Source organism: Mustela erminea, chromosome 4 (genome assembly GCF_009829155.1).
Source record: "Mustela erminea isolate mMusErm1 chromosome 4, mMusErm1.Pri, whole genome shotgun sequence".
In the NCBI taxonomy this organism is placed as follows: Eukaryota; Metazoa; Chordata; class Mammalia; order Carnivora; family Mustelidae; genus Mustela; species Mustela erminea.
Window position 1 is genome coordinate 149,663,109 of NC_045617.1, and position 18,486 is coordinate 149,681,594.

At 49.8% G+C, this 18,486-nt stretch overlaps 1 protein-coding gene across 6 annotated transcripts in view; it reads left to right on the forward strand.

Annotated features, from left to right (window-relative positions):
• Positions 1–448: 448 nt before the first annotated feature.
• Positions 449–18,486, forward strand: part of ZSCAN9 (zinc finger and SCAN domain containing 9) — a 38,090-nt gene continuing 20,052 nt past the window's right edge. For 3 of the 6 annotated variants that reach the window (XM_032338213.1, XM_032338212.1, XM_032338214.1), the window contains exons 1-3: positions 449–2,574; positions 2,709–2,853; positions 14,384–14,444. In XM_032338213.1, the coding sequence (XP_032194104.1) occupies positions 2,155–2,574; positions 2,709–2,853; positions 14,384–14,444 (626 nt within the window). In that variant the 5' untranslated portion in view covers positions 449–2,154. Of the gene's footprint in view, positions 2,575–2,708; positions 2,854–4,687; positions 4,884–7,275; positions 8,627–14,383; positions 14,445–18,486 lie in introns of those variants that run through there. The other 3 variants (XM_032338215.1, XM_032338211.1, XM_032338210.1) reach the window with 3 other exon arrangements.

The following is an 18,486-nucleotide window of genomic DNA, read 5'->3' on the forward strand; positions in this document are numbered from 1 at the left end:
GTTAATGGCCTCGGCTGCAGGCGTTCCTTCCGTTTCCCCGGCGCGAAATTGCAACCACGTGCTCCGCCGCGGGAGGCGGGAGACCGAGACGCGGGATCCTAGAGCGGCCCGGAAGTGCTCCCGTCCCCGAGCGCCCCGCGCGGCCGGCGGCCCTCGCTGCGGCGCATTGTTCCGGCGGGCGCGCTCCCGCCGACGCCTCGCCCGGTTCTCCGCTTCCGGGCCGCGTTCGATTCTCGTGAGTCGGCGCTGGGACCGCTGGGCGGACGCGCGTGGCGGGGAGAGGGCCGTGGAAGGGGAGCCTTCCCCGCAGAGGGCGCGTCGTCCCGGCTTGGGGACACGTCGCGCGGGCAGCGTCTGGGAGGACCGCGGGGCTGGAGGGCCGCCCCCTGCAGTAGCGGCCGCAGGTCTGACTGGGCAGGAGACGCCTGGAGTCTGACCGCCTCGGGGACGCGGAGGGTAAGCACAGAGCAGAACGTTCAGTCCCTCAGCTTTCGGTTCTGAGAGCGGGTTAAGCGGCTGTGAGCGGACCGGCTTTTGGGTGCAGGATCCTGGAGCCCTGGCGCGCGCTCTCACGGGGAGCCTGCTGGAGATGCGTGCTGCGGGACTCCCTGCCCTTCCTGTCACCCACCCCTGTCCCCAGGTGCCCATTCCCTGTCCCCTAGCTGCACCATCCTGGAGCCCTGGCGCGCGCTCTCACGGGGAGCCTGCTGGAGATGCGTGCTGCGGGACTCCCTGCCCTTCCTGTCACCCACCCCTGTCCCCAGGTGCCCATTCCCTGTCCCCTAGCTGCACCATCCTGGAGCCCTGGCGCGCGCTCTCACGGGGAGCCTGCTGGAGATGCGTGCTGCGGGACTCCCTGCCCTTCCTGTCACCCACCCCTGTCCCCAGGTGCCCATTCCCTGTCCCCTAGCTGCACCATCCTGGAGCCCTGGCGCGCGCTCTCACGGGGAGCCTGCTGGAGATGCGTGCTGCGGGACTCCCTGCCCTTCCTGTCACCCACCCCTGTCCCCAGGTGCCCATTCCCTGTCCCCTAGCTGCACCATCCTGGAGCCCTGGCGCGCGCTCTCACGGGGAGCCTGCTGGAGATGCGTGCTGCGGGACTCCCTGCCCTTCCTGTCACCCACCCCTGTCCCCAGGTGCCCATTCCCTGTCCCCTAGCTGCACCATCCTGGAGCCCTGGCGCGCGCTCTCACGGGGAGCCTGCTGGAGATGCGTGCTGCGGGACTCCCTGCCCTTCCTGTCACCCACCCCTGTCCCCAGGTGCCCATTCCCTGTCCCCTAGCTGCACCATCCTGGAGCCCTGGCGCGCGCTCTCACGGGGAGCCTGCGGGAGATGCGTGCTGCGGGACTCCCTGTCCCGTTCCCACCCCCTTGCCCAGGGCCCACTCCCTGCGTGTCCACCACAGCGCCTGTCCAGCGGGAATTCAGCTTCGGGGCTGCCCTTGCTGACATTGTGCAGACCCACAGGCTTCCTGGGTCGCAGGCACTACCTGGACTTCTGTGGGTTCTTAGGACTGTCCTCACAAAGAACTTGACCTTAGGCAACGTACTTAACTTCCCCTGACCTCCCTTTCCTATCTCCTGAGATAGCGGTTGTTAATGAAACTTCAGAGGGTCGTGTGAGCATTAACCGCGGTCTGGTATTGAAATCTCGAGTCCCATGCAAGTAAGTTCATTCATTGATCAAAGACAAGAATAGTTCGTCTAATTGCACTTTTACATAAGGAGTGAGCTTTTTAACCGTTCCGAGTGAACTGTTTGGCCCCTGATTTCTCCATGAGCATTCTCCGTTGCTGTTTCTTCACTTTGAGAGACTGAGATTGAAAGAAGATAAGAAATTGGCTGAAGATCACACAATTAGTAAATGTTAGAGCCAGAATAAAACCCAGTTCTGAGTGACTTGAAAGTGCATGCTTTTTGCACATTACGGTCTTATATTCTCCATTCTTCCCATCCTTTGGTCCCCAAGTGACTTTACTTTCAGTGAAGAGCCCTGGGACCTGTAACGTTTGCTTGTATAATCAGGGCCCATCATTAGTTATTGCCATTTTTCTAGGTAAACGGTGGTTTTTACTGCTTAGGAGGGAAACTTCAAAGGTGTTTCTAAAACATAGCTCCAGCTGGAGGGTGCTTTTTAAATTCTTCAAGGACAAGATGAATACAGACTCGAAGGAGGTTTTCCCCTTGGATGGGCAAGCTCCTGAAGTTTGGGAAGAACTTCTGACAGTGAAAGTGGAGATGGAAAGTCGTGTCCGAACGCAGGAGTCCAGGCTGAAACCTAGTAATCTTCTGGGGAGGGAAATTTTCCGAAGGCACTTTCGACAGCTGTGCTACCAGGAGACCCCGGGACCCAGGGAGGCCCTCACCCGACTCCAGGAACTCTGCCGCCAGTGGTTGAGGCCACATGTGAGCACCAAGGAGCAGATCGTGGAGCTGCTGGTGCTGGAGCAGTTCCTGACCATCCTGCCCGAGGAGCTGCAGGCCTGGGTGCGGGAGCACAGCCCAGAGAGTGGGGAAGAGGCTGTGATTTTGCTGGAGGATCTGGAGAGAGAGCTCGATGAGCCACAACATGAGGTAGGAAGGGAGATCGGCCAAGAAAAAGTATATGTGCATGACCCTTGAATCTGTTGTTTTGTATCCCCTTGACTAACTCTAACCCTGCTTCCTGGTACTTTCCAGGAAGTCAGATCTCATCTCTTTGTTCCCAGGTCATAGCCCACACACAGGGGCAAGAAGTCCTCTCTGAAGAAGTGCCTCTGGGGGCACCAACTTCACTGAGCCTCCAGTCTCAGGCTGAGGAGCCCCAGCTCACCTGTGACACTGCTCAGCAGCCCCACACTGTTGGAGAGACAGGTGAGGGACAGGATTTTTTTGGTGCTGAGCAGCTCTCCTCCCCACCCCACCCTCAGCCAAAACAAATAAAAAGCCCAGACCCAAGGAACCAGGTGATCAGAAGTCCCTTTGCCAGGTAAAGCAATACTCCATGTTTCTGGTGCACAGTGCACTCACTGTGTCCCTTACCTCACACTCAGGCTCCCCCGCCCAGTCCCATCCTGGAGGCTCTCTGGTCTCCTGGCACATGGCAGCTCAGGGAGGCCTCCAGGAATCACTGTGGGGAAAAGCTTTAGAGAATCGCTATATAGACAGGATCAGCTCCTGGCTTTGCCTCTGGAAGCTACTTGTACGTGGGTGGGTCACTTAACCATCTGCTCTCAGTTCCCTCATCTCCAGAGTGGGGTTGATCATAGCATCGCCTTAGTCTGCTTGGGCGCTCGTAGTAGACTAGCACACACCGAGGGGCTTACACAGCAGACATTTATCTTCTCACAGTTCTGGAGGCTGATGTCCAAGATCATGGTGCCTGCAGGCAGGCTGTTGGTGAGACCTGTCTTGGTTTGTTCTCACAGGTGCCTGTCTCTGGGCATGTGTGTCTTGGGGTTGGGAAGGGGGGAAGTGAGGGAGTGAGACAGGGAGAGAGCGGGAGGGAGAGAAAGCTCTGGTGTTTCTCCCCCTTTTAAGGACATCAATCCTGTTGGATTAGGGCCCTGAATTACCAGAATTGCTTTCCTAAAAGCCCCTAGCTCTAAATACAGTCGGGGGCTTCATCACGTGACTGGGCGGAAGAAAGCTGACACAACTGTCAAGCAAGTGCACACCACAGAAGGGGGTTGTAGTACTGAATGCGACCAGCTGACCGAAGGCACTTGGCAGGCTGTCCTTCTGGCTGCCCTTGCCAGTCTGACTGGCGCTGCGGGGGAATGCAGTAAGCACGCTCCGTGGCTGGCGGACTGGATGCGGGAGTCCAGTGGAACCAGCCTCCTCCGCTCCCTGGCGGGGCACATCGTGGTGGGTGCCGTCCTGGGCACATGGGGCCGAGCCAGCTGCCTTCCCGTCCCGGCCGTCCCTGCCGCAGCTTCCGTCTGATTTCTCACACCGGACGTCGGCACCTCTTACTGAGGCTTGGCTGTCCAATGATCCAGTGGTGCATCTGCTGGTTCTGTTCTCCCGCCATCCCTGTGCAGAGCAAAGCCCTGCTTCCCTTGTTGCGCTGCCTCCCGCCCGTTTATTTCGTCTGCCCTAGCGGTCGTATGGTTATCCCGGATTTCTGCCATTTGGAACACATCTCTTGACTTAAAAAGATATTTTTGAGTGACTTCTTTTACTCAGCAGACCTTCCTTTGGCTCCTCTGAACTCATCCGATTGAAAGTCCTTTGGGTTCTGGGCACCTGGGTGGCTCAGTCCGTTAAGTGTCCATTCTTGATTTCTCCTCAGGTCATGATCTCAGGGCTCCATACTCCATGGGGAGTCTGCTGGAGATTTTCTCTCCCTCTGACCCTTCCCACACTTGTGCCCTCTCTTATATATATAAAATAAATATGTCTTTAAAAAAATGCTTTGGTTTCATTTTCCTCCTTCATGAACATCTTTGTCGTCTGTTCTTTTGTTTCTTCCTCATCTCCCCGTGAACTTGTGCTTTTTATTTTCCAGCCATCTTTTCCTTTCTTCTGCCTTCTGAATGGCATCTAGAACCTTACTGGGAGCCCCTTCTTTCAGGAAGCCCATCTGAGCAAGTCCTTCCTCCTGTCTGTCCATCACTCCCTCCCTCCATCCAGTCATCCATTAAGCATTTTCTGTGGCTGCAGGAGAGTGTCCTGAGGGCATCTACAAATCAGAGTTCTCTTACAGGACTAACATTGCAAGTCTGTGTCTTCAGGAAACGCCAGTTTTGCAAAGCAACCCAGTGTTTGAGATCAAAAGGACTGAATCCAAGTTCCAGCTCTTCATTTTTTTTTTTTAACTAAGCAACATGTAAGGTTACTTTGTATCATTGAATTTGAGTTCCTTTTAGAACTGCTGATGGTAAAAACAAATCCAAATAATATAGCAGTTTATATAGTAAAACATGAAAGCTCTCCAAATTTTATTCCCCAGGACTAACCACTCTTGTCAAATTGCTGTGTATTTTCCAGACTTTCTCTGCATACATGCAGAGTCTGTCATGCTATGTGTTTACCTTTTATTTGTTCTTCACTTCTTTCAGGAGGTGGGGTAATAACCTCAGGGGGTTTTGTGGTGTGTTAGTTTGAAAACAGTTGCAACGGTGCTTTATGAGTCACAGGAGGCTGTGTATATGGTAATAGGTGAGAAGTGTCTTTGTTTTTATATTCTATGCAGTTCTCTTGTACATTTCAAATGTAAGTGTGAAGGCAGAAGGGCAGTACTGATCCCACTCGTGGCCCTTACTTCTCTGCAGATGCATTTCTGTTTTCCAGACCTATTGTCATCCCCCAGCCAAAAGGAGCAGGAGGACACGGTCTAGCAACAGAGGAGTCTGCAGAGGCTCCTGTTTGGGTGTGTGAGGGTCAGTAGTCAGATGTGGGAGAAAGAGCTGGATGTTTTGGTAAAAAGAGGAGGGTTGGAGGCTGATCTTGGGCTCTCTGGTTTGCAAGGAAGAAATATGTTGGTGCACAGGCTCCTTGAGAGCTTCCCAGGAGTAAGCTGAAACCAGCCCCTCCTGTGGGGGGCAGGGAGAGACCAAAGACAGCGGCAGGTGATGGTTTTAATAAGCAAAGGAGGCTTACATGGGAGGCTCTTCTGGGTAACGGCAGTGTGAGTAGCTCTCCACACCCATCGTAAAAGTTTCAGCAGAGTCCTTATCTGGCTTCAGTCTTGTGTACTATCCAGATGGTGTTGTCTTCTTGTCACTGTCACTGGCCTTGGGGCGTCTCCTGAGAGTGGGGAAGTCAGGTAGAACTCACATTCCAGGACAGAGGACAGGGTGAGGAGCTTCCAGTGGTCGGGGTCCAGCTCATGGGTCACTTGGCAGTCATGTCTTCCTGACGCCTGAGCCCAAGACATCCTGAGGATACCAGGCTCTTCCTACCTGCAGAGCCCAAGACATCCTGAGGATACCACAGGGCTGTTCCAGGGTGTTTGGACAGTTTGGGTCTGTCTCCATTCTTGCCTTCAACTCCTCCAGGTCTGCTGGGGTTGGCTGGACGATATCCAGGAGGGGCCGGTTCTGTCAGGAGTGTTTGCTGCAGGTGCCTGTCCCTGGGCCGTCATTTGAGGCCATAGTAGTAGGATTGGTTTAATGCTTTCTTTTATTCATTCAACAAATATTTATTGAAAACTGCCTGTGCCACCCATGATTCAAGGAACAAAACAGAAAGATCCTGCTGTCGTGGAGATTAGATTGTGGCAAGGCGGAGACAAACAGGGAGGTGATGCAGGGTGTTAGAGGGTGGCAAGCTGTGGCATGTGGCAGAAGGAAGCAGGGGAGGGAGACTGTGAGTGTGGTGTGTGGCGAGCTGATTGCAGTAATAGGGAGCAGTAAGGAAATGGGATCTGAGTGAAAACTTGAAGGAACGAGGGAGGGAGACTTGCTGCCGTCTGAGCAGAGCCAGTGAAGGCCCTGTGTGGGGAACACCCTGGGGTGGTGCTGATTTCACGCTTGTCAAGTACTCCTGACACCCCTGGAATGGTGGGATTGAATACTTGTCCCATAAAGGAATGCATAAGTACAGGGGTGACTTCCCTTGGTCACTGTGAGGCTCCCCACTTCAAAAGGGGGGAGGGCTTTTTTTTTTTAAGATTTATTTACCTGTGTTTTAGAGAGAGTGTGTGCGAATGGGGGTAGGGGTAGAGGGACAGAGAGAATCTCAAGCAGATTCCATGCTGAGCCCGGAGCCTGATCCAGGGCTCAGTCCCAGGCTCATGATCTGAGCTGACTGAGCCACCAGATGCCCCATGGTGAGGGAGTTCTAAGGGAGAACTAAGCAAAGCCACCCTGGTCTTGACCCACCCCTCCCCATGAAGACATAGAAAGAATTCTCTCCAGGCCCAGGCCAAGTAAGGTTGGACTTAGCCACATTTTGCCAAGGAGGCCAGACTTCTTATTACCTGGAGGAAGGTGTTACCACACTGACCCTGCTGTTTTTTAAGACTTTATTTATTTATTTGACAGAGAGAGAGACACACACAGCGAGAGAGGGAACACGCAGGGGGAGTGGGAGAGGGAGAAGCAGGCTTCCTGTGGAGTAGGGAGCCCATTGCGGGGTTTGAAATCAAGACCCCAGGGATCACAACCTGAGCCCAAGGCAGACACTTAGGACTGAACCATCCAGGAACCCCAGCCCTGCTGTTTCTAACCTCCTCTCTGCTCTGCGATGTGGGGCCACGTCAGGTTCGGAGCCACCTGTCCTTTTGTGCCACGGTGACCGTCCCATAGACTCGGGAAACAAATGACATTTGCCTGGTCTCCTCTCTTTCAGATGCAATGACCAAGGCTGAGGACAGAGAGCTGGTGCTGAGAAAAGACTGTCCTAAGACAGTGGCGTCCCATGGGGAAATATTTTACGGATAGACTTTGGAGGAATCCCCCCAGGATCCCCAACATGGAGAACCCAGTGACCCTGCGGGTTGGGCAGCGGGGCGCCGGGGCGGCCTCCGAGCGGAGCGAGGGCACAAGTGTGACGCGTGTGGGAAGAGCTTCGCCCAGAGCGCAGGCCTTGTGCGCCATCGGAGGATCCACACCGGGGAGAGGCCGTATGAGTGTAAGGAGTGCGGGAAGACCTTCAGTCGGAGCTCGGGTCTCTTCAACCACCGCGGCATCCACAACGTACAGAAGCGGTACCGCTGCGCGGAGTGCGGCAAGGCCTTCAGCCAGAGCGCGGGTCTCATCCAGCACCAGCGGACCCACCGGGCCGAGAGGCCCCATCAGTGCGGCCAGTGCGGGAAGAGCTACGGTCGGCGCTCGTTCCTCATCGAGCACCAGAGGAGCCACACGGGCGAGCGGCCTCACCGGTGCACCCAGTGCGGGAAGAGCTTCAACCGCCGCTGCAACCTCAGCCGCCATCACAAGACGCACGCGGCGGCCGCGCGGGTCTAGTGGTTGCTGGCGGCGGGCCTTCCCGATCGCGGGCCATGCTCGCGTGCGGCTGCGTTTCCAGCAAGTACTGGCCTGCGGGCTGCGCACACCCGAAGCGGAAGGTGCGGTGTCTGGAGCTGCTGCTTTCCCTCGGGCTCCTTCACCCGCTCCCGGGCCGCCCTGCCCGCACCGCCCCGTAGGTCCCGGCTTCGAGAGCGCGGCCAGACCCTCCCGGGCGCGTGCTACGTCGCGCGGCCGGGCCCCAGCGCTCAGGGTCTGTGTGGGTCGGGGCTCCTGGCGAGCGCGCGGAGCTCTGATGACGGGCTGCGGTAAACGGGCCCGCGGCGTCCCCGTCTCCCGCGCGGCCTCTCCCAGCCCGCGCGGGTCGCCGCTGCCTCCGGTTCCGGGAGCGCCGCCCTCCGGTCAGTGGCGCCGTCCTCGTCCGGCCGGCCGGCGAGGGAGACGCGCGGAGTCGCCTTGGCGCCTGGACTTCTGCCTTGGAACCATGTGAGCTCACGGAAGACCGAGTTTCCATGCGCTGTCCATGCCGCACCCGCGTGTTCCGCTAGAGCCGGCCTCGGGCTTCACTCTCCGGCGTTTACGGTGCCGCCCGGCTTCCCGGGGTCGCCCGGCAGTGTCCGCGGAGCGCGACCACCCGACAGGCCCTCGTGCTTGCCTCTCAGGTCCCCGCTTTGCAGGCCATCTGTGTGCCGAGTCCAAGGCCGCCCGCGGAGTTGGGTCACCAGCCACATAAGGTGCTTGTGCTTTCTTTCTTTATTTTCTAAAATGTTTTATTTGACCTGAGCCGAAGGCAGCTGCTTAGCCGATTGAGCCAGCCGGGTTCCCGACACCCCTTCTTGAGCCGAGTCCGCCTCTCCTTTTTCTCCTTTCTGTACTGAGTGGGTGGCCCAGGAAGTCGTCACTCCTGGTGGCCAAGGGAGGGGAGCACCGGCTGGGCGTGGGGCAGGGCGCAGGACCACGGACAGCTCACCGTGCTCCAAGAGGCGACATTATTACTAAATTTGAATATGATCTATAACAAGGCAAAAGGAGGGTTGGACAGCAGTGAGAGACCGCCCAAGTTAAAATGCTTGTGGGACTTTTTCTTTTACCTCCATTAAAAATATATATATATATATATATTACAGACTGCTGTCATGTGGGCTTTAGAAATAAATTAATACTTGCATCAGGGCAGCAGAGAGAAAAAAGTAAGTTAATATTAAAAAGTGAAGATGTGTCCTGAGTAGAACTCTTTGTTTTCCTTGAACTGAGCATTTAGTTCACATGTAACATAAATTTGCCCTGCAACAGTCTTTCTACCAAATTGGTGTAGGAGTTCTCCCCTCCCAGCGTCTCCCCAACACACACTGAAGCCCCATCCCCCTGCCCCCCCCCACCTGGTGGGCTGGTGCTGGCCAGGCAGGAGGCTCACATGGCAGCCAGGTATCCCACAGTCCTGGAGACTGGGAGGTATGCTTCAGGGCACCAGCTCAGGCTTAGGTGACTGCACCTTCCTTTGTGCTCACGGCACCTCTCTTGTGTGCCTGGGGGATGGAGGGGGAGAGAGAGAGTCAGACAGACAAACTGAAGCTCAGAGACAGAGAGAGGGAGACAGAGACAAAGACAGAGAGCAAGCTTCTTAAAAGGGCACTAATCCCACCCTTATGACCTCATCTGACCCTAATTACCTCCCAAAGGCCCCATGTCCAAATACCATCACATTGTGGAGTTAATTTTAACATATGTGTATAAGAGGGGGACACACAAATATTCAGTCCATAACACAGCCCCACCGCCTCCAGTGGCTGCTCTTAACACCTCACGTTTCTTAGCTCTGCCTGAGAACTAAACATACCTGTATGTTTATATAATCCTGTTACTGTGAATAAGGAGTTTTATTTCTTCCTTTGCTCTTTTCTCTAATTGTGATGCACGAGCCAGTCTCTCCAGTACATTGTGAGCAGGAGTCATACTATTAGTCATCCTTATCTTATTCCTAATTTTGAGTGGATGTATCTAATGATTTGGCAAAAAATAATATTTTCTTTGTGTTTTTCTTTTTTTTTTTAAAGAAACGATTTTATTTTTTATTTTTAAAAGATTTTATTTATTTATTTGCCAGAGAGAGAGAAAAAGAGAGAGAGCACAGGGAGGCAGAGTGGCAGCAGAGGCAGAGGGAGAAGCAGGCTCGATCCCAGGACGCTGGGATCATGACCTGAGCTGAAGGCATCCGCTTAACCAACTGAGCCACCCAGACGTCCCTGTGTTTCTGATAAATATCCTCATAACATTAAGAATATTCCCTCCTCATTTGTAAGAATTCTTTATCATGAAAAATTTCTTTTAGAGAATATTAGCCTAGTGTCTCTTTCCCATCCTCTACTTCTATTTTTTTAATTTTTTTAAGATTTTGTTTATTTATTTGTCAGATAGAGACAGCACAAGCAGGCAGAGTGGCAGGCAGAGGCAGAGAGAGAAGCAGGCTCCCCGATGAGCAAGGAGTCAGATGCGGGACTCAATTCCAGGGCCCTGGGATCATGACCTGAGTCAAAGGCAGAGGCTTTAACCCACTGAGCCACCCAGGCATCCCCCATCCTCTATTTTTAAATAAAATTATTTCCTTTTTGGAAATAAGGAGAGCCTGTGTACAGAATTGGGTTAATTATAATCCTTGGTATGATTCATCACATACACTCATCATTGGTCCATGAATACCATGCTTTTGATTTATTAGTTTGATAGTTAGGTAGTTAATTCAGTATCTAGCACTCATTAATGTGTCATTATTAACACAAACAGAAGATCTTGAAAAACACCTGTATGGCCAATCACTCGGCATCCCTCATCTTTGTCACTCACATTTCCCAGTTAAAGGACATTATCTTGAATCCTGATTTTATAATTTCTTGCTTTCCAATTTATATACTTTTATTGCATAGATTTGCATTCCTAAGAACTTGAATTTTTAATTGATTTTAATGACTTTATAAAATTTCCTTTTAAAAAAATTTATTTATTTATTTGGCAGAGAGAGACACAGCAAAAGAGGGAACATAAATAAGGGGAGTGGGAGAGGCAAAAGCAGGCTCCCCACTGAGCAGGGAGCCGGGAACCTGATGCAGGGCCTGATACCAGGACCCTGGATCATGACCTGAGTTGAAAGCAGATGCTTAACAACTGAGCCACCCAGGTGCCCCAGCTCTTTATAAAATTTCTTATGTTTAATCTTGTCTTTTAACTCATCAATTTAATCCAATTGTTTATTATGATTATCAGTTTATTGCTACCACCCAATTTTGCCTTTCCTTTTTCCATGATCTTTCTTTAATTTTTTCTCTATTCCTGTTTTATGTTGGTTAATTTATATTTTCTTCTCTTTCTCCCATTTACATGTTTGAAAATTATATATTTTTAGTCTTTCTTTTTACTGATGACACATAAAATTTCAGTATGCCCACCTGATTTATGAGATTATGAAACTAATGTCTGTGTGTGCCTTCTCTGTGGTATTGCACGAAACCTGAATGACTCCCAGGAGCTGCAACTGTTGGCTAGTATTTTATTTTTTATTTTATATATTTTTTAAAGATTTTATTTATTTATTTGACAGAGAGAGATCACAAGTAGGCAGAGAGGCAGGCAGAGAGAGAGAGAGAGAGGAGGAAGCAGGCTCCCTGCTGAGCAGAGAGCCTGATGCGGGAGTCGATCCCAGGACCCTGAGATCATGACCTGAGCAGCGGCTTAACCCACTGAGCCACCCAGGCACCACTGTTGACTAGTATTTTAGTTACACTTGACCTCAAGTTTACAATTATTATTACTGGGTTTTTATAATCAGTGACTACTTAGATTTTCACATTATGTGTTCTAACACATTGGTTTTACTCACTGAGGCTTTCTTGAAGATTTGGCCATGGCAAGTTCCCTTAGGCTTTGTGTGAACATGTTTTCATTTACTCTCTCCCTTGAGTGTTGGTTTCCATGTATTTGCAGTGAAGGAGCCCTCCTGAACTGTCTGCTTGGAACGCTGACACTTCTTTTCTTTCGACACTTTGAAGTGCTTCTTCCAACTTGAGATTTAGGTCTTCCATCAATTCCTGCAACTCTCAGTCAGCCTCTCCCTCAGAGTTCTCTTGGCTCTCCTGTTACTGGTGGGGACTGGGCTTTCTCACGCTGTCCACCGGGTCTCTTACTTCCACTGTGTTTTGCTGATCTTCATCTCTCTTTGATCTATGTCTTCAGATCAGCCTTACAGTTTACTTATTCTCCATGAGCTATGTTTAGTATGTTGTTTATTTCACGTAGATTTTCATCTCAATGCCCATGTATTTCATTTCCTGATGTTTTATTTGATTTTTTCAAATCAGTCTGCTCTTCTCACTTTATATGTTATTTTTCCATTTATGGCTTCTAGGGGTCTGAAAAATAGTTAAATGTTCTAAATGCATCTTACCATTTCCTTCAGATCATTGTGTATCTGAAGCTCTTAGTGAGCTAACTCTGCTGCTCATTTCTGCAGACTTTTTCCAGGGTAAATGCTTACTCCTGTGGTCTGTTATTTTCTGCCACTGCTCATTCTCAAGACAGATTATTTTGTTTATCTGTGGAAGTGCCCTGTGTTCTTGGGCTTGGAAGTGTCACTATGGGGTTGTGTTTGTTTTGTTTTTTTTAAGATTTTGTTTATTTATTTATTTGAGAGAGAGAGAGAGATAGAAAACGAGCAAGGGGAGGGGAGAGGCAGAAGGAGAGGGAGAAGCAGAATCCCCATGGAGCAGGGAGCCTGATGGGGGCTTGATCCCAGGACCCCGAGATCATGATCTGAGCCATGAGCCAAAGGCAGAGGCTTTACGAACTGAGCCACCCACGTACCCCGTTTGTTGTGGTTTTAACATATATCTACAAATTCCCTTACACTCCCTCCTTCCAAATGCAGAGTCTAATTCCATTCTTCTTGAGTGTCAGCTGAATTTATCCTCTGGTTCAGAGATTCCTTCCTCGTCTGTGCCCAGTTTTCTAGGGAGCCCATTAAAGGCACTCTTCAGTTTTGTTACAGCGCTTTTCATGTCTAGTGCTACTTTTTTTGGTTCTTTTTTGGTTCTTTGGTTTTTTGGCTGCTTTTTTTGGTTCAGATTTCCATCTGCTGACATTGCCGGTGCACTTTCTTGCACACTGTCTGCTTTCTCTGTTAGAGCCCTGAGCACATTTTTCACAGTTATTTTAAATTTATGGTCTGATCATTTCAGCATTCCTGCCATGTGTCGTTCTGATGCTTGTGCCATGTTTTCAAATTGTGTTTTTTATCTTTTGTTATGTCTTGTCCTTTTTCTCTTGAGAGCCAGACAAGATGTACTAAGTAGAAGGAAGTGCTTTAAAATAGCCTTTAGCAATGTGGTGGCAAGGTGTGGGAAGCAGTCTATTATTACTTTATATTATTATTATTAATTAATCTATTTATTTGTCTTAGCACGTGCATGGGCAGGGTGGGAGAGAGTTGGGGGGAGGGGCAAAGAGAATCCCAAGCAGATTCTACAGATTCTACAGCCAGCACAGAGCCTAAGTTGGAGCACAATCCCATGACCCTGAGAGCATGACCTGAGTCGAATCAAGAGTTGACCACTTAACCAACTGAGCCACCCAGGTGCCCCAAAAGTATTCTTTTACTAAAAACAAGACAGGGATGCCTGGGTGGCTCAGTTTTTTAACCATTTCCCTTAGGCTCTGGTCATGATTTCAGGGTCCTGGGATTAAGCCCCATGTGGGTCTCCCTACACAGCAGAGAATCTGCATCTCCCTCTACCTGATCCTCCGCCTGCTTGTGCTTTCTCTCTCAAATAAATAAATAAAATCTTAAAAAAAAAAAATAAGACAGCTAGCCCCAGATGCACTCACCTATGCTAAGCCTCACATCATCAAACTGAGATGTAACTTAAATACCATTTTGGCTCTCCTCGAACTAGAATCATAAGTAAACCAGTTGATCAGGAATCAGCTGGTCAGGGCTAGCTAGGGAATGTGCCTGGTAGGTGCCTGTCGCCGCTACAGGAACGTGTCCCGGGAATGACCAACCCACTTTTTCTGCCCAGAGTAGCTTCCTTATCCCTAGACCCTCTGCGTTTAATCTTCCGGTTTGCATGGCTCCTCTCCCTCTGATACACGGGGTGCTGCCCGATTCATGAATTGCTGAATAAAGCCAGTAAGATCTTTAAAATTTACTCAGTTGAATTTTGCTTTCAGTGAATCTTTGTGTCTGGACTGAACTTCACAAGTGTTCCTTAGTGTCCTCCTGTCTTCAGTGGGACGTGGTGGCTGAGACCGGTGATTCCCTTCTCTCACAAGGAAGGCTAGAGCCGGCTGAATTGGAGATTTGTCTTCCCCCAGGTCGGGGAGGATCTGATGGCTCCCCAGCAGGTTAGGCTTGGGTTAACTAGTCTCCCCTGAAGGCAGCTTTTTAAAAAAGAACAGGATGCTCTGGCATACCTAAAAACGGTTCCCTTTTTCCTCTCCTCCAGCTGGAAGCACAAGGGCGTTTTTCTCTGCTGTTTCCTGTGGAAACTGGTCAAGCTCCTGGAGGTAAGTATTGAGGGGGCTGCCCTGTGACTGGTGCTCCCTGGTGTGTCCCCCCCCCCCCCGGCGTTTTTATAAACTCTCAGAGTTGCCCACACGGAGCCTCCGGCCGTGCCTCAATTCGTGTTCGGGCTTTCCTCCCCTTGCTTGGTGGGGCACAGTCACTACTCCTGAGGGTCTGCTTCCCACACCTTCCGTCCCTGGATTCAACGGTCTCTCCAGTCATGGGTCCGCAGTTTGCCATGTCTGCCCCTCTCTCCTGCATCCTGAAGAGTTACTGATTTCTCAGTGTTCGGGACAGACTGGTAACTTGCACGCTCCTCACACGCAGAACCAGGAACCCAACACTGTGTGAGCTGACTTGTCACTTCTCCCAGCCAGACTGGGGAGTGGGGTGTGACACGTGAGGCTAGATCGTAGATCATGGAAGAACGGGGCGTCCAGCTGCCTCACAGGTCGTTCCCGGAGAGAAGCGAGCTGCCATGCCATCGCATCAGTGAGCCGGGGTGGGGGTGGGGGGCACGGGTGCAGCCCCCGAGGGAACTGAGGCCTCCCGTGGGCCGGCCTTGCTAGCGAACCCTGTTGGGAGGAAGTCCTCCGGCCCTGGTCCAGGACAACAGCAGCCTTGGCTGAGCCTTGACTGGAACCTCGTGGAAGACCCTAGGCTAGAATTACCTACTTCCTGTATTCCTGAGTTCCTGAGTTACAGGAATTGTGAAAGATAATAAATATCATTTCAAGCTACTGAGTTTTGAAGTAATATGTTACACAGACATAGGTAGGGACACCTTGGCTCAGTCGGTAAGCATCTGCTTTAGGATCAGGTCATGATCCTGGGGTCTTGGGATCCACTCCCACATTGAGCTTCCTGCTCAGCGGGGAGTCTGCTTCTCCCTCTCTCTGCCCTTCCCCACCACTCATGCTTTCTCTCTCTCTCAAATAAATATAAGATCTTTAAGAAAGAGAAATAGCTAGCTCAGTACACCGCCTTACTGACGACCTGTGTCCAGGCACAGGATTGCTGAAGGTTTCTTTAGGGCCATTTCACAACCTTGCACAGTACCTGCAGGTTCCCTCCTCACTTCTGGTGCCAGGGAATTCCCTGTTCTTTCTTTGGAGCTCAGCTGTTAAATTTTCATTTGTTATACTTTATTATTTACTTGTACCAGTTGGCCATGCTAACATAGGATTTTCTGTAAAATTACAAATTACTAAAATGAACTTCAGAAAGGTCAGGAAATTTAAAGAGACTACATATTTCTTAGAATCAGGTTTCATTAAATATGATAAAACAGTCCAAGTAATAGTGGCTTAAATAAAACTTCATTTTTCTTTTTTATAAAAGAAGTATAGGGGCGCCTGGGTGGCTCAGTGGGTTAAAGCCTCTGCCTTCAGCTCAGGTCATGATCTCAGGGTCCTGGGATCGAGCCCCACATTGGGCTCTCTGCTCAGCAGGGAGCCTGCTTCCCCCCTCTCTCTCTCTCTGCCTGCCTCTCTGCCTACTTGTGATCTCTGTCTGTCAAATAAATAAATAAAATCTTAAAAAAAAAAAGAAGTATAGAGACAGTTTAGGACAGATATGGCAGTTCCATTGTGTCATATAGGGAGATACACGCACATGCACACACACACACACACACACACACACACGTTGTTTCCAGGGCTATAGTCTTATACATTTCTGTTAAACCGTTGTGGTGTCTGCTGACATTTCTCAAGATCAACTTAAGATCCAGTGAGGCTGCTAGATCTCCAGCAGTCACATCTACAGTATAAGAGTAAAGGGGTAAGAAAAGCAGAATGAAAGAATTCTAGTCCTAGCTGAGCCAACTCCCTGTAGGCCCTTCGCTGAGAGCCCCACAGCACTTCCACAGGTGTCCCATTGACTGGAACGTAGTCTCAAGGCCACAGCCAGCTGCTTGGGAGGCTGCAAAACATTGTCCTGTATTCCAGTTAGAATCAGGATTGTGGCTCTGAAGAGGAAAAGGAAAATGAATGTTGGGTGGTCAGTGAGAAATCTCTGCTACAGACGGAGAAGAAACAGAAAAATTGTCAAAGTTCTAGTCCTAAGACAGCACCAGGTTCAGTGAATTTCATAGTAAAACCTATAAAAACTTTCCTGGAGCATAGAGAAAAGAGGAAATTATTCCAAGTAGGGTTTTCCCCCCTAGTTTTGTTGAGAAATAATTGACATGCATTACTGTATACATTTAAGCCAAGTTCTTTTATAAAGTAAATATTACATCAATATTAAGACCTGTCAAAACTAGCATAGAGAAAACTAACCATCAAATTTATTTATAAATATTAATTCAAAAATCTCACATAAATACTAGCCCAAAAGGTCCATAACACATAGCACAGGAAGGATGGACTATGACTGATAAACATTTAATACCCATTATTAAGCTAGGAATAAATCATTAAAAATTAAATCTTAAAGATAACTTCTGAATTGGCATCATGAGGGGCTTCTTGGACCAATTCAGAGTGAAACAGTCTTAACTGGTGAACACTACCACATATAATCTCTGGAAATTGTCCTAAGAGCAAACAGCAAATAAGGAAACATTTGTTCAAGAAAATCTACTAAATTTTGGTACGAACACAATCTGTAGCACTTGTGCCATGAGCTACTTCCTGTCCTATCCACATCCGCACTGAATCAGCATGAGGGAAGCTCCAGTCTGGGTGGGTATGTCCAACAAGATGGAGCTCCCAGTTCCCCAGGCTCAAGCAAAGCCTAAGGTACCCCCCAAGAGGCACAAGGCACCAACATTTTTTAAATCCCTCCAAAGCTCTCTTTTTCAGAGACTAAACTCCGGGCAAGAATGACCAGGAAGTCAAGAGCTCCTCCCTGCACCCAGCCCCTGCTCATAGGGCAGAGGCTCCACTTTGGGGATGGCCAGCTAAGAAAACTGGAGCCCCAAAAGCCCTCACCCAAGCTCACTCATAGGGCAGAGGTTCTGTGCTGGGAAGACTAGAGGCTACTGCCCGGCCCAGAACCGTAATCATAATGCGGAAGTGCCACTGAGAGAAGTAGGTAACTGTCCCTGTCCTCAGCTCTGGAGCAGTGACCCATATTTCGCCCTGGTGAAGGGGTGGTCGAAGAGCAGAGTGCTTCGAGGCTCTCCCCAATGGAACTGGCTATACCTGGAACAGATTATGGGAAAGATCAAGCCTAAAGGTACTCTCTGAAACAGTGCAGGCAATTTAAAGGAAGCTAATGACCCCGTGAAAGCTGAGTAACAAATCTTGGGCTGGCTAGTTTGCCAAGGAGAGCCAGGGAAAAAGACAAGAGTCTTCCTGGGGTCAGAAAGAAACCTCTACATATTGCCCCCCAAAACTATCCTTGCAGAGGGATTTAAATTTAATTGTATCATACTTGAATATTGTATGGCATAAGGTATTGCTGAAAACAGTAGAGAAATCAGCCACCGATTAATGATGCCTGACTGCTGGATGTGATACCAACAGAGACAGGTTCCTAAGCAAAGGGCCTGGGGAGAGAGCCATTCTAAACCATGCTCTTACCGTACCCCAGTGTGTATATTTACACCACAATTTCTTACCCTCTTATCCATCCATGAACACTTGTTTCCATATCTTGCTATCGTAAATAATGCTGCAGTGAATGTGACGTGCATATATATCTTTTTGAGTAGTGTTTTGTTTTTGTTTTTGTTTGTTGTTGTTTATTTTGTTGTTGGTGGTTGTTTTGATAAATAGAAGTGGAATTGTGGCATCATAGGGTAGTTCAATTTTAATTTTTTGTGGAACCTCCATACTGTTTCCGTGGCTGCACCAAATTTACGTTCCCACAAATTGTGCACGAGGATTCCCCTTTCTCCACATCCTTGCCAACATTTGTTATTTCTTGTGTCTTTTTTTATAAGATCCATTCTAACAGGTGTGAGGAGATATCCTGTTATGGTTTTGATTTGCATTTCCCTGATGACTAATAATGTAGAGCATCTTTTCATGTGTCTGTTGGCCATCTGTAGGTCTCCTTTGGAAAAATGTCTATTCGGATCTTTTGCCCATTTTT